The following is a 15,612-nucleotide window of genomic DNA, read 5'->3' on the forward strand; positions in this document are numbered from 1 at the left end:
GAGCAGGCAGGGGATGGGGCCTGGCAGGGGTCCCCCCCCATAGTCCCCTCCCCCTGCTTATTGGCTCCAAGTCCAGCACCCTGCTGCAGCAGGCGGGGACTGTCCAAATCTAAGCCCTCTGAATCCTTTCCAAAGATTTGGAGAGCTTCAAATTGATTAGGACCTTTTTATCGGTCACCTTAATTTGATTTGGGTTTGGCGATCTGGCCACCGAATTGGGCCGAATCTCCTCCGATTCAAATAACCACCCAAAGCTTTGCATAGCCCTACTGCTACTGTTAATGGAGCTACAGCTAACAGGATAAAAAAGACTTGAGATTATAGAATGTAACTGATAAGGTGCTAAGTTGCTCTGAGAAGTGATTCTGTAAAACCAACACTACGAGGTTCCACAGCTACTAGGTCTCAAAAACTACAAGAAAAATGCACTGAGGTTAAAAAAAAAGTCATTTTTGTGACCGTCTGTTAGGGTCCTTTTTCAAAGCATACCAGTGAATAAGAATTTTAAAAATTCAATTACGCCTTCATTGACACCTGTGCAAGTTCCTGGGCCCAACGTGATGTGCAAAAACACGTCTGATTTTAATACAGTAAACAAACGTGCCAGTGATGCATGCATATAAAGGAAGAGAATGCACCCCATTAGCAGTGCTAGTTCTGCAGGATTGATAGGAGTACAGTTTAGTGAAGTGACATGTGGACCTGATCTGCTGAGCAAGGCAATTTCATTTTTACATGAGCACTTTTAAAGCAGGACTGCAATTTTGGGCAGATTTTGTCTACTGTACATCACATAAAGAAAATACTACACAATATTTCAGCAATTCATTTCATTTCATAGAAATATGGGACTAGGTTTTGTAGCTATAAAGCATAAAAAGGACACTGCAGGATGACAGTTTAAGCACTGTAATGACATTCTTTAATATTGCTTTTTTACTGCAAATAACTTACCATCTAATAACTTCCCATGATACACTGCCAGCCCAGCAACCCGGCCAATAAACGTGAAATAGGACAGATGATCTTCATTACAAAGGCCTGAATTCGGATTAATCTGAAGAGTATAGTTGTCCCTTTTTTAGGGGAGAAGAAAAAGGTTTATGCAGTTGACATCAAACTGATTAGTAAGTAGCTTGACATTTTTTTTTGCAACCAGATACCACAATATTTTCATTTATCTATGTATTCTTTGCAAGCTATATCTTACACACTGCTGACATGAGCTAGTCAAACTATAAGACTAGTTTCTACTGATGTGGTAAATAGGATAAGTTTCAGCATTTTATTTTCCTAGCAAGTTATATTCATTTTGTTTTTTCTCCTTCTTTATATTGTATAATTATTATGTTTATATTGATTTGTACTGTTCCATATTACTGTTTTACTGATACTATATGATTTAGGCCTACATATGTAAGTTAGTATAAGTCATGTCAAGTTTCCATTTTGTTTGTCAAGTCTCTATCTTGTCCCCATGCCCTGTTGCGCAAGTGTGTTGTAGCCTATGACTTATACCTACCCCTCCTGTGTAATCTGGCTCTTGAATGAATGGGGATGAATGAGGGTGCCTGAGAGACAATGGCAATAGGTCTAAAAATAGCTCCTTCTGAATGACCAAACCATCAAAACCAATACCTGGACCAAGGACACAGCCACTGGAACCACCCTCAGTATTCAAGAAACAAAAGATGAGGCAACCCACCATTGTGCCAAGGCTGCACATGCTCAGTAAAAACACATGGAACAGGACTGGCATTGCCTGGACATGCCCTCCCCACAGGAGATCATAGGTAGTCTGTCCCATAAATAGGGGTAGTGAAGACTGACTCTTTGGGACACCATCTGCATCTGGACCAGCACCACGCCCCTCCACCCAGAGGCCCTGCCGGCAACCCGCTCTGGACAACACCTACTGGACAAAGACCCTTTTCCAGCCTGGATATGTAGCTATCACCTCCACACCCTCTTCAACCAAGGACTTGGACTGTTTCTCTTCCCTACCTGGACTCCAACCCTTCCAATAAGTCTCTTTTTCCTGCTGCCATTGTGTGTGTGAGAACCAATAACTTCATGGGGCTGTGCAGTGGTTGTCTGTTTAATTCACCTGTTATTTTGAAATTCTGAGTTGGGTTTTGTCTGTTTCCTGACTGTTTCCTCCTTGCCACCTCTTATCTGCCCCCAAGCTCCCAGCTGTCTGCCTCAATTTCCAACCCCAAGCTCCCAGGTTTCTGCTTCTCTCTTTCCCAGCTGTCTCCACCTTGCCACCAGGCTTTTTTCCCCTTGCGCCAGTGACCTTGAGTAACCCTGGGGCCACTTAACCTTAAGTAACCCCAAGACTCAGTTCTTCAGCCAGCTCTAGTCTACTGGTTCTAATAGTGGTTCTGGCAACTTTCATTCCTTACACTTTTTCTTTCACCTTAACCTTCCCCCAGGTATCCCAAATACTCCAAATACACATACATACCGTACCGTCCAAGTTAGGAACTCACCTGTGTGTATATGTAGGTGGGTGGTTTGTGTGTGAGCTGGGGAATATATATTTTGGTGTGTGTGTGATATACAAATTAGTGATCTGTGTATGTGTAATGGGTGGGCGGGTATGACAATTGATTTTTGTCTAACTTTTGGTGTGTATAGCATGTAGGTGCTTGAATTGGTGCTAGGTGTGTATGTGCCTAGGTTGGTAATTTTGGATGTGTATGTGCCTGAGTTGGTAGAGTGTGTGCGCATGCCTGGTGGGGGTATATGCATCTTGAGTGTGTGTGTGTGTGTGTGTGCGCGCGCGCGCCTAACAGATTTTTGTGTCTGTGTATGTGCAATTGTACACCATGCCCTCCTGTCTAACAGTGCAATATTGAGATCCTGAGTGTTGGCATGACCCCACAGGGCAACAGTGCTCAAACTTCCACCCCCATGGGCCAGATGAATGGCATGGAGCCAATGTGCAGGATATAGCCTGAGCACAGGCTTGGTGCAATCTGGCTTGCTGGCTCGGTCATGTGTGGTCCAATTTCACATGCTGGATCCAGCTGCACACCAGCCTGACCTCATGCCAGCCCAACCCCACATGCCAGACCTGACTGTGTGCTAATTCAATCCCACACACCAGCCTGACCTTGCATGACAGATCTGGCTGAGTGACCCCATGTGTCAGCACCATCCTGTGCATCAGGAGAGCCACTTCATCTGCCTTGCGGGGCTCCCCATAGGTCTAGGAACTTGGCAGCAGGGGAGAGGCAATTGACACTGCCAATGCTCCCCCACTGCCGAAGTTTCAGATCTAAGGGGAGACCCCTCTGGCCTAATGATATCACCTCACATAAAGCTGGCTCATGGTCTGAAAGTAGAGCATCACTATTTTACACAATGGTCTCCTCTCATTGATATGTGGAGTAGCACAAGTTCTGGGGAAGAAAGCCTTGCACGGCCCTCCTTCACTGAGGACAAAGAAGCTGTGATAAACAGCTTTCAAAGGAGCAAATCAAGAGAAGAAGAAATATAAAAGGAGACAGAAGTGAAGGAGATCCTCAGGGTTGTGGCTTTCTAATCTCACCTGAGTTATCCAGCATCTTCCTTTGAATAATACACATTTTTATATGCAAAGGAGAGAGCTCTAACTGCATTAGGGCCTACTCTACCTATTAGTCACTTAAGTGTGATCTTACTCCAAGTTCCTGGAATCCTTAAAACACTGTTAATGTAAAAGGTGGGGTGGATCTTCCCCTTCCTTGCTACTTTTTTTGTGACAGTTTTAAAGCTAAGATGCCAGTAACAGTGGATTTTCAGGGCCTTGAACAGGGTGGAAGAGGATTACACCTGGGCCATTATCATCACTTATACACCACACAGTAATTCTAGAGTAAGAGGTTTATAACCATGACATATAGCTATAGCCAGGCATTTTGGTGCCCAGCACATGTCAGGTGCAGAGCACCCCACGCCATGTTACTGCACAACATTACTTCCATTTGGTTTGGCAACCCCATGCAAAGGCACCTAGTGCCAATGCACCACTGGCATTGCCTTGCTACGGTACTGAAACTACAGAGGTAGTTTTCTATTTTATTGTCTGTAGACTGAACACATCTGTCAAGATTTAAACAGTAATGTATTCTATACAGCAGTGCATGATTGAATGAGTACACTAATAAGTAAGTGATACTCTGGATACATATATATCTCCAATGTGAATTCTAGATTAATTTTGTTACCAAAATGTTTTCAAAAAACCAAAAAACCACTAAAAACAGGCTTCTTAATGCATAGGTTAGAAATATGCCATCTGCAACAATTTCCTACTGCTATTTTTAATGACAATTTTCAGTCTAATGGGATTTCTTTCAACTTAAGACTGATTTTCCCACCAGACTGAATCTAACATTTAACTAATTTTATTTAACAATTATTCATCATGGTGGCATACATCCAAATGAATGAAGACGATCTTTTCAAAAGGCAAATATTTTTCTACTGAAATTCAATAAGGGATAAGTATTTTGAGCTAGTTAATACAATATATTTTACAACCTTGCGGTCTATAATGCAAATATGTCCCCTTTCCCAGACACACACATTGAGAGAGAAACAGGAATTCCCTAGTTACGTGGCCTCTTGTTCACCTAGTTTACAACCTACTTAACACTTATTGGAAAAAGAAGTAAGTCTGATATTAACACCTACACGCACAAAAAAAAAAATATCACCTGTGATAAACAAATCAATCTTTAGCAACTGTATTAGCAGTTAACATAACATGGAATTATATTAACTGGATTAAAATAGACATTTTGAGCACAAGGATCAGTTTCTCTTTTATGGTAAAGCACTAATGAATTACATTTGCACTCATTATGAGTTGCCTTTACATTGTCAGTGCAGTGTAGACTGGCCTAAGGGTAAGTGAGGAGTTAGCTCATGAGAACTAAATTACAACCCTGAAACGTGAGAGCTTTAAACAAACAACACTTATGTACTGGACTAGGAGTGTCCTGCATAGAGTACCTTCCCTTACACTTCTGTTGGATCCACAAACACAAAGAAAGGTGCCTATTAAGGCAGTGATTAATATTATTAACTAAAAAGGGTTTAAGAGGAAGATTTCATCAGGTTCTCTGAACGGGGAATAAATATAATGTCATATTGACATTTCATAATTAGCATTTGTTAAAATATGCATGAAATATATCTGGAAGGATAATCTTATCAGGTTTTCTTTCACCCAGGTACTAATTTGCATCACTTAGAAATGGAAATATATTAAAGGACACTTACGTTGCCGAATATTCAAAAAGACCATAATAAGGATTAAACATTTCCTTGGACAACAGAAAGAACCATTCTCTGGCCACACCTCCATAATCAAGTCCTTTTTCTGATTCAAATTCAATCCAGAGCCTGGCTTTTAATACATCAGGTCTCTTCACGGACATGATTCTTCTATAGGACTCCTCAAAAATATTATTTCTGTGGAGTTTCATCTCAAATCTGTTCGGTATATCAGCCTACATCAAAGGAAAAATATCATTCACATTGATCTGGTCTTTATGCAAGTAGCAGTGGAAATAAAAATGATAGTAAAAAGAAGGTAAGTATTTCCAGAACTTTCCCATTCTACAAGATGCTGGCATTTTGTCACTCCTAGAATCCATCATTGTTCTTTAGTTATTGCCCACCTACACCCTCATACCTGCATATCAGAAGCAGGATAAAGAAGCAAGAAAGACACAGAGGAATATATTTCTGAGCCCTATTTTAAGAATATCTTGGTTAATAAAAGGTAACACAGCTTCAGAGAACCTAGCCAATCATAACTGTGAAGACCACAGCTGCATAATGAAAACTGTTACAATGTCACGGGGAGCGCAAATTTGCATTATCATGATTCTCACGTTTGGGAGCTCTGCTCCAATATATTAAAGCTAAGGCCAATCACTATTCCAACAACCAAAGAAAAATGCGGATGTAAGGAGAGGGAATAAACAGAGTAGAAATAAGGTGGGATACAGACAACTGGCAGGAGAATGCAAAAGAAACAGTCAGTTTCCTGAAACAGATCTCTCTGCCAATCACATTTTTAATTGCATCCAAGAACTCAATGCTATTTAGAGCCCATGAAATGCTGCATTTTAACATAGTGAAAGAAACACTGCCTCACAAGTAGGCATGCATATTTAAGGAGCTGCTGATGTACAGGAAAAGAATATCTATAGGCCCCCTGCGACATGTTTGTTTGGGGCTGTCAAAGCTCTAAGACTATTACCAAGCTAATCAATACCACAGGAAGTTAAATACTGAGCTCTTGTCTCTTTCATTTTATTAAGACTTCTAGAGCTGGTGAAAGATGGTACTTAGGAACAAAAGACTGGAAGGGGACCTCCTGAAGTCCTCTTTATTCACTAAACATGTGCTCAGCAAATCAGCGGGAACACAAGTTCTGACTGTCCTTGGAAAGACAACTGCTGAGACTGAAGGAGTAGTACAAGTCCTTGTGTCATTTACATTTGAGCACGCCAAGAGGAAAACCAACTCATCTCAACTACGATGATATACTTCGAGAGGCAGTATTATTTGTTACTGCTTCTTTGCTGCCTCATAACTTCACTTCGCAATGTATAAACAAAAACCTGACTCAAGGGCTCAGTATCAGTTTTGGGTGGGGGGGGCGGGGGAAGAAAGAAAAGAGAGATATTCCTCGATCTGTACAGGAAAACTGCAGTCTGTTTTGTTTGTTCTTATTTAACTACTTTGTTAGGATAAGTAAAGAAAACAGGAAAAGGTATTGCAATAGAGTGCCATGGCAATTATCATCTATTCTTGGGGCAGTCATTTATATTTGTCACCTCTACCACAAAATATGCATCTCAAACACAAAAATAAGCATCTCAAACACAGAATGGACAATTACTCACTGGTTTCTTTAATTTCTTTCTGAAGTAGTCATATTTCTGTTTGAACTCTCTGGAATAGGGAACAGCCTGGCAGAGAGAAAATTAAAAATGTAATGCATCTTGCAATCTAATACGTTGCATCTTCTACAAACGTTATTTAACAATACCCACAAGTTTAAACACATGCTTTTTTCTGCAGCATGATTTGTTCCAAACATGTTTATTGCAGGAAGCATGTGAAGTGCATGCAACACAATGTCTCCTTCACACTGGAGAAACTAAGGCAGAGGTTTTCATAGAATCAGGTATTTTTTGCCTCAATGATTTACTGTAATGAAAGACCATCCTTAGTTTTAAAGAGAAAAGTGTGAGGGAATAATCAAAACGGTCCAAAAATAGGATTCACTGACACAGACAATGTCCCATTTTAAGAAGCCATAGGCATTCTTTTATATAGCTGCTATCATAGAACAGGTGCCCGAACAATCGTCTGGCAACATTGTCCTAGGATTCGTACGAGCAGTACGGCACAACCCATTACTGAAGTGCTCACAATAGAAGGGCATGATACGAAGTCCACAGAGTCCTTCTATACATGAATGATACATGCCCCCGGTGACTGGGGGAGGCATGGCAGCACTGTGGCGTGAGCTGGAAGGTTCTGCAGATGCCTCTGGCGCTGCCAGAGGGGGGAGAGGGGGGTGCTGAGTGCCGACCAGGGATCAGTGACCAGCCACAAATATCACTGGCAGTGTTGGCGGTGGGGTGGCAAGTGGCAACTGCCTACAGGTACCACTGACAGTGTTGGCAGCACCTTTCTGTAGGGGATGCACCACCACACTCAGGGGGTGCATGTACACCCATGTGTACCCCCTACACATCACCCTTTTTTCTATACGCTCCACTGCCTTTTGGATCAGGTAGACAAAATCATTAGAAAACCAAAGTTTTATCCTCATTTTGCAGATGATGTCTTTCAAATGAAAGTGAGAACACAACCTGGGGCTCAGTGAAATTGTGATATTTGTGGCGAGTGATCTCTGGGTATGTTTACATGGCTGAATGCAATGCCTCACAAGAGATTTACAAGTTCACACATTCAGAATGTGCTATCCTAAGTACAGGAAGCACAACCACATTTACATGGTGCTGTTCAGTATCTAATTCCTAGATGATATGAGCGCCAATAAAACTATTTACAACATTATTTAAACAAATGCCTTCATGCCAAGAATCTCAAACATTTTGCAAAATAATTTATTCCATTCATCCTTCTGGGGTAAGCAAATGGTACTGCAAAATACTAGCTCTTTTGCACCATTATGGTGCAGACACCTTTGAAGCAGAACATATTTCCTTGGTGACAGCTTAAAGCTGAATAGAAAAGGATAAAAGTGTAAAAACTAAAATAGGGGAAAAATTTTGGTAGGGCAGAGTGCGAATTTGGAATCTGACATATATTGCCCTCTTCCACAGGAAGTGGCAAAAGATCTCTTGTCATAATTTGTTTAGCTCAACTTATAATGGTCAAAAGGCCTCCCCTTTGAGATTCTAGGATTTTTTTAATATGCAATTCATGATGAAAAAAGGGTACAGGCTGAATTGAATGCAAAAGTCAGAGGAATTTTTCCATACATAGACTTTTCAGCTAATGACATGAGACCCGAAAACATGTAATTGTCTTAGCCATAATGGTAAGGCTAAAAGATCTAATTCACCATCCTTACGATTTGCAACTACACAGTCTTCAAACACAGAAGCCTTGAAGAAAAAAAAGCTTTGAATTAAAAAAATTGAATAGGTTGTAGTCATGGTAGTCACATTTCTGTGCAGACAAGTTTCAATATCTACCCATTCTCCCCAAGACCTATATGTTAAGGTAATTTACTTAGGCATTTAAGGAGAGAAGGTTAGCTTTAGGATTTCATAATAGGAAAAGAAAACACAGGATTTTCTATCATATCATTAGCTTGTCTTTGCCCTGCTAGTCCTTCAGGCCAAAGAGAACACCAGTCAAAATAGTTAAGACATAAACATGGTACAGCTATAACCATTTGAAGTATGCCTTCATGGGGCAGAAAAATCATTACATTCCACAGTGACGTGCATTCTTTGAAGGCTACACTGCAAACTTCTGAAGTCTGGTTCAGGTCAACACTTGTTAGTGCGTTTATCACTGTCTGGATATAGGTTGAGGGTGGGAATGGACAAAAAATTAAATTAAACTCAATTTCACTAAAATCACTTGTTATTGACCATATTAATTTAATAAAATTACAATGGAACCTCACTGGCTTAAAGGTATCGTCAACTCTAAATCATGACCCAAGGGCCATTGCTATTCCAATCACATTTCTTCAGCCTTCCTCTTGAAAGATCTTAAGAGGTGGAATCCTGATGATCTATAAGGTAGTGAAAAGGGAAGGGCTGAAAATAAGTTAGCTTATTAAATGTTTTGAAAATATTTGAGGAGAATAAAACTATTTATTCATTTTCCTAAAGCTGAACATTGTTCTGAAAATAATTTATCTGAAATGATCCTTCTTGAACCTAACAAGCCCTACCCTCCTGATCATGATGTCTAACCCCAACATCTTACACCATTCTACCACTCCTCTTCCATAACAAGACACAGGTTTTTTTGTTAGCTATAAAGCCTGTAAATGGATACTGTGATTTGTCAGCTCATGACATTTTCTGTCCGAAATGACCACCTTAGGGAACTGAAGATTTTTTTTCTACTCAGATTTCCAGACTCATCACAATGGGAGATTTCCACATAAATCCACATCCCTGGGGCCCAAATTCTGAGAATTCAGAGCAGATGTGGATGGCAGGATTATTTTGCTCACATGAACGTTTGAAAAGAGTCACCCTTTTCTCAGATTTCCTTTAAAATTTCATAGAATAGAATGCTTCAAATGAAAGTGAGTGGCCATACCATTTGGGTTTGAATAAGATGAGTACTGGTGTATTAGGGATCTTTTCACATCAATCAGAATTTTTCTAGCGCATTAATAAAACTGGAGTTTTCAGTATGAGCTATGGTATACTGTGGTGCTTTTAACTTGCCTTTTGCCTTTTCAACAGACTGCCTCACCCTAAATAATTAAGTAGTTCTACACTGTACCATGAAAATGAGTATATGTAATTTAAATTGAATGGAGTAAAAAATAGGAAGCAAATGAATAAGCTCTGAGGGCAGAGATGCAGGTTTGCTTACTAGGGTATAAACTGAGGAGAGTGAGAGAAGGGGAGAGACATGCATACACACACACGTGCACACAGAGAGACAGGCAGACACGCATACATGCAGAGAGACAGGCAGACACAGACTGCATTTTAATATTTGAAAGATGGGAGAGGATAGAGGCAGGGAGTCCGGAAAAGGATTTCAAAGCGAGTTACTGCTGATAAATAAATGTCTTTATTTATATTTCAATGCCTTTTTCTTGATGCTGACAGCAAAGTAACTATGCAACATTAAATTGGCTATATAGCTTCTGTCTCATTGCTACAACAGATCGTTTCAACAGTGAAATTCTGCTTTGGAAGAGGGTATTCTCATCTGACGGACCACCTTAATGCTAAGGCTAGGTACAGACATTCAAAAGGCTGAAGTGGAATCGATCAAACCTCCATGTGTTTCTCCAAGCTGCATAGACTGGATCAGCAGTGAACAGAACAGATGTTCACCCTCTGGGATTGGGGGAGGGCATGAAGATGCCTGCGGTGGCCTGGGCCAGCAGGCTGGGGTCACTCCCGTACGCCTCCCAGTTTGTCAGAGCCAAATGCAGCTGAATGCCTGGCCACCCCCGACTGCCTGTTGGGGACACCTCCAAGCCACTGCTGTCAGCTGCAGGAGGGGGGCAGCCAGCACAGAATCTCTCCTCAGCCGCAACCCCCTGCTAGTAGTCGACTGCCAGTGGCAGCAGGGGTAGGGGGAGGAAACAGAGGCCTCCACCATGCAGACCCAGCCAGAACACTCGGGGGAGGGTGGTGCATGCCAGGAGCTTCACTTCTCCCCCACTGCCTGACCAGCATGGCTTCTCTCCTCAGCTCCACCCCGCATCAGCTGTCAGCAATGCGCAAGCGGAGGATCCCACCCCGCCCTGCCCCCCACACCAGCCAGCACAGCTGGGGTGAGGGCAGCACGTGGTAAGGGCTTTCCTTCTCTCCTGCTGCCTGGCCCAGCGTGGTTTCCCTCCCCAGCCTGACCCCTGACCAAGCAGGGGAATGGGGGAAAATAGAGACCTCCGCCCCTGTTCCATCCCCATCCCTGAGCCAGCACAGATTGGGGGGCTGTGCAATAGGGGCTTGCCCCCTCCTCTGCTGCCTGGCAGCATGGCTCTTCTCCCTAGCTCCAATCCCTGCTAGCTGTCAGTGCTGAGGGAGGTGGGGTGGGAAAGTGGAGGCCCCTGCCACATGGACCTGGCTCCCCCAGACCCAGCCAAAAGGCCACATGGTGGGAGCCCCTGCTTCCCTCCCTGCTGCAGACAGCTAGCTAGCAGTGAGTGGGGCTGGGGAAAGAAGATGTGCTGGCTGGGAGGCACAGGAGGGGGGCCTCTGCTCTCCCCCTGGGCCCCCTTAACCGCCCAGCTGCCAGATGCAGGCAGGAGGCACGGCTGGAGTAGATAAGTGCAGGCCAAGGCTAGCCTGCCCACCCTATTAGTGGGGGTTAGCAGGGACCTTGCAAAGCAGCCTGGGATGCCGGGGGACTGCAACCTAGTTTGAGTCAGGAGGGGATGTCTTAGAGAAGTTTGATAGACTGTTCTGACCTAAACCAATTTAATCTGATATTACATCCTTCCAGGTCTATCTGAGACTGGGATCTGCCTTTTTTAAACTGGCATATGTACAGCGAACTTCTGTTCTGCGACAGGTTTAGACTGGTTTCTGGTTGCTTATACAGGCTTGTACATAATGTCTTGACCTAGCCTAAATGTCACATAGAGAATAACTACATCTTGATGGAGATGATTTCTTTGTGCTGCTCTAGAAGAATGAAAGTAACAACAAATAAAGAAATTCCAAGGATGTCATACCTGTAACCATCCATCTATTAGCTGAACAGTTTCTGAATAGGAAGAATTTTCATAAGAGGATATAATGCTCTCAGATTACATTTCTAAGAGAAAGCAAAGCCAAGATTTTGGGGAATGTAGGGATTTATGGGAAGACTTACTCACCAAGTATTTTTCTGGGAACTAAAAAGAATGATGATATCATTTATGCTAAGAGATAAAAAAATTAAAATGCTGCAAAGACTCCAGGGGAGATAGGGAAGGTCTGAGATAAAGAATTTGCCTCAATACCTCCCCTGGAATAGTGGATGGGAAGGAGGTGGGGAGGTGTGTTCCAACACCGCCCCTCCCAAACGCCATGCTGCAGCTTAGATCATTATGGTACTTTAAAACAGTCCCCACATTACTCTTATCTATGCAAGAGAAGGACGAGATGAGCTCAGAGAAGCTGCTGCAAAGAGGTACCTAGTCACCCCTCCTGCCTAGCATAAAGTGGACTTTTGAGACACAGCAATAAGCATCACTGAAAATGTAAAGCGCACACAGTACTTACTGGACCAGTAATAGCTGGATTCTGCAATCTGGGATCTTCCCACTGGGTAATTTTATTATCTGGAAATAAAAGAGGATACTGTACCATTAATTCTCTTCTATCACTCTGAAATAATTTTTTTTTTTAACAGAATTACATCTGCCCCTCACCTTCCTACAATGCCCACAGCTTAGTATTTCAGGGTTAGGAAAGATGGCATACACCCCTCATCCATTATCAACCCATCACACTGTTTAGTTGGAAATGCTCACTCAAAAATGCAAAACTACGGTATAATCCAGTATATTCACACTGCTATATTCACACGCCCACAGTGTCAATATTTAATTGGTAAATGGTTTTTCTTCAGGGACTTTTAACTTGAGCCTGATATGCATTCACCTTTGATGAAGCATACAAAAATTTCAGGCCTAAAGGTTAAAAGAACAAAAAACAAACAAAAAAACCAAAACAAAAGCAATTTTTAAAAATACTTCAGTTTTGCAATTTCAAACTTCCTTCTGCCCTTGTACAACTTTAAATCATTTCCAATCAAAATGAAAAAAATCCTGACCATCACGTGGACTTTAAGCCATCCAGTGATGGAATTCTAGTTATTGTAATTTTTTTAAAGAATACAAATATTTAAATTAGGGCCCAAATTACAATTGGGATATAAATAGGCTCCACTGGACAAAGAGATCCTAATCCCCAACTTTACTAACAAATCTATGTACATTTTTGCCTTTCCATACAGGCAACGAGAGGCACACTTTGTTTTGACCAAAGAGATTCTTGCAAATGATACAATGGTAGCTCAATGACGTTTTTATTTGCATGTTTTTCAGAACACTGGTAGGGCAGTGGTTATACACAGTCTTACACTGATACTTCCCCCCACCCAACTCCAGACAGCATATCCTGATAAAATTCTAAACATAATAGAAACACAACAGGAAGATGGTATCACAACAGTAAGATAATGCTCCAAAAACCAAATAGGTGGTATTTTTCATGGTAAAGCCTTAGTTAGCCATTTACTTCATTGAAAGGGCAATAATACCCACTGTAGTATTATAAGTGTGGCTATGCACATATTTGCATGGTAAAATAGTGGTCAAGGTTTTGGAGATTATTGGGGGGGGTGGGGGTTAGTGAAGTCAATAAATTGCTAGCTTGGTAATAAACATATTTGCCAAGTTTTCCATAAGATTATTGTAGGTTAACATTTTATGTTGAAATAAGAGAATTTGCTGTTCCTCTACAGCTGAAACAGACATTTCTGTTTTTAACATGTGGATTTAATTGTAAAATGACCCCAAATAAATTGGTTTGCCAAGAACTGATATTAAAAAAAATAAGTAACTGAAGAAAATTTGAGGAGTAAGAAAGATACAAACTTCCTGCAGTCTTCTTTTGGGCATGTGAACACATGAGCTTTAAAGTGCATTAGCCTATTTTAAAGCGTATTAGTGCACCACAAAAAAAACCCATGTGCTTTCACTAATGTGCATTAAAATAGTCTAACACATCTTTTTCTAGTACCTCACAAAAGAGGTATTAAATTTAATGCAAATTAGAAAAAGGACATTAATGAATGTGGAGATGCACCCATATGTTAATCATTCAAAATTATGTCACTGGTTTTGGGTTGCTCCTTATATACATGAAGTATATTGGTGCTTATGGGACTTACAATTACAGCTCTGAGGATTGAATAATCTCCAGAGAAGAGGGGCAGTAGCAGTGCAAGCCTCCTCACTTTGCCCCACCTATCCGGCTTCAATCCGTTTTGGAATGCTCTTTTCACACTTTAACCTCCCTTCTGAGCCTGCTAACCAAGGGCATGAATCAGAATTTGTCTAACTATTTGAGTTGGTCAAATATAAGATATCGGATTTACCCAAAGAACCTTGTCTGCCTTGGTTTTCTTACACACATTACTAGTTTTCATGTTGCTGATGTTCCAATGATATATATTACCATAATCGTTTATATGGAAATGCTTTAGAAAATGCGATGCTTTAAAAACTGCCCATTTTAGGAGGCAAAGATAGGATGACCAGATTAGTGCACTGTTAATACGTTCCTGGATCAACATATTCTGGAAAGGGTACCTGATTATGACTATGATTAGCTTCATGTCTAGGTTTCTTTGACTTACTTGTGACTTAAACAATTTGCAATAGGTTAAAAGGGAGGCTAATATTACCATATCCCTGCCTTACTTCACTCTTATATGGCATGAATGTCATTGTGTTTCCTTACTAATACTGTGAAGACAGACACTAATATTTGCATTGTGGAAGGCAAGTCACTGAACATTCTGTACTATCATGTATTTGTTTAATCCTAAACACAATGTTATCACAATGAAACTGGAACAAGTCCACTGTGATACCATTAGTTTCACCTTTGATGCTGGTCTACTGGTTACAAAAGGTGTAATTTGAGAACAATGCTATTTACTAGAAACAGATATCACTATCAAACATGCTTCTTGCAAAGTTTGACATCCACAAAACTAAAACAATGCATCTCAGGAAGAGGGAATTAGAGAAGAAATGTCAAATAAAATGTAAGATGTTTGACAGCTGTTACAAATTCACTGGGGAATTTTGACTTGTATGTAAGTTTAAAATTTCCTTTGCATTTCAAAACTAAAACACATGCTGAAACAACTAAGGGACCTAATGATTTTAACTCTCAAAAGGCAAGTAGTGACAGCAAGTGTAAAGGTGTTTCACATCAAGCTGTTCCCTTCTTTGACTCCTAAAAGGAGTATAGGTAAAATTGCCAATGTTTGTAGGCACTTGTTGGTTAATTAAGTTAATTACTAAAGAAATAAAGACTAATAATAATTCATAGCAATTTATGAAACAGATTAAGCTAGTTTCTCTGCAAAGAATGCATTATTTCCATTCCTTATTGAAAAACTATTCATGCAGTTTCAAAATTCATAACCTACTTTACAGGCAGTATTTTTAAACCAAAGTAATATGCAACTATGGATAAGTGTAGCAGTTAATACTACTGAGAGAAATTGGAAATCATAATCCTGTCAAGTAGATATAATGGTTTAAGATTTTAATTTTGCAGGTCTTGTGTGGCTTCTCTCTCCACTCTCATTTTGTTTCAAGACCTCTATATTTTGTAAAGATTATGT

The 15,612-nt window shown here is 40.9% G+C and overlaps 1 protein-coding gene across 4 annotated transcripts in view; it reads right to left on the reverse strand.

Moving 5' to 3' along the window:
- The window catches only part of NEDD4L (neural precursor cell expressed, developmentally down-regulated 4-like, E3 ubiquitin protein ligase), a 259,010-nt gene that overhangs the window by 25,416 nt on the left and 217,982 nt on the right, over positions 1–15,612 (reverse strand). For all 4 annotated transcript variants that reach the window (XM_019531744.1, XM_019531743.1, XM_019531740.1 and 1 more), the window contains 4 exons: positions 12,468–12,526; positions 6,912–6,977; positions 5,275–5,504; positions 955–1,076 (listed from right to left, as the gene is read on the reverse strand). In XM_019531744.1, the coding sequence (XP_019387289.1) occupies positions 955–1,076; positions 5,275–5,504; positions 6,912–6,977; positions 12,468–12,526 (477 nt within the window). The remainder of the gene's footprint in view (positions 1–954; positions 1,077–5,274; positions 5,505–6,911; positions 6,978–12,467; positions 12,527–15,612) is intronic.

This window comes from Crocodylus porosus, unplaced genomic scaffold (genome assembly GCF_001723895.1).
Source record: "Crocodylus porosus isolate Cpor-Errol unplaced genomic scaffold, CroPor_comp1, whole genome shotgun sequence".
NCBI lineage: Eukaryota > Metazoa > Chordata > Crocodylia > Crocodylidae > Crocodylus > Crocodylus porosus.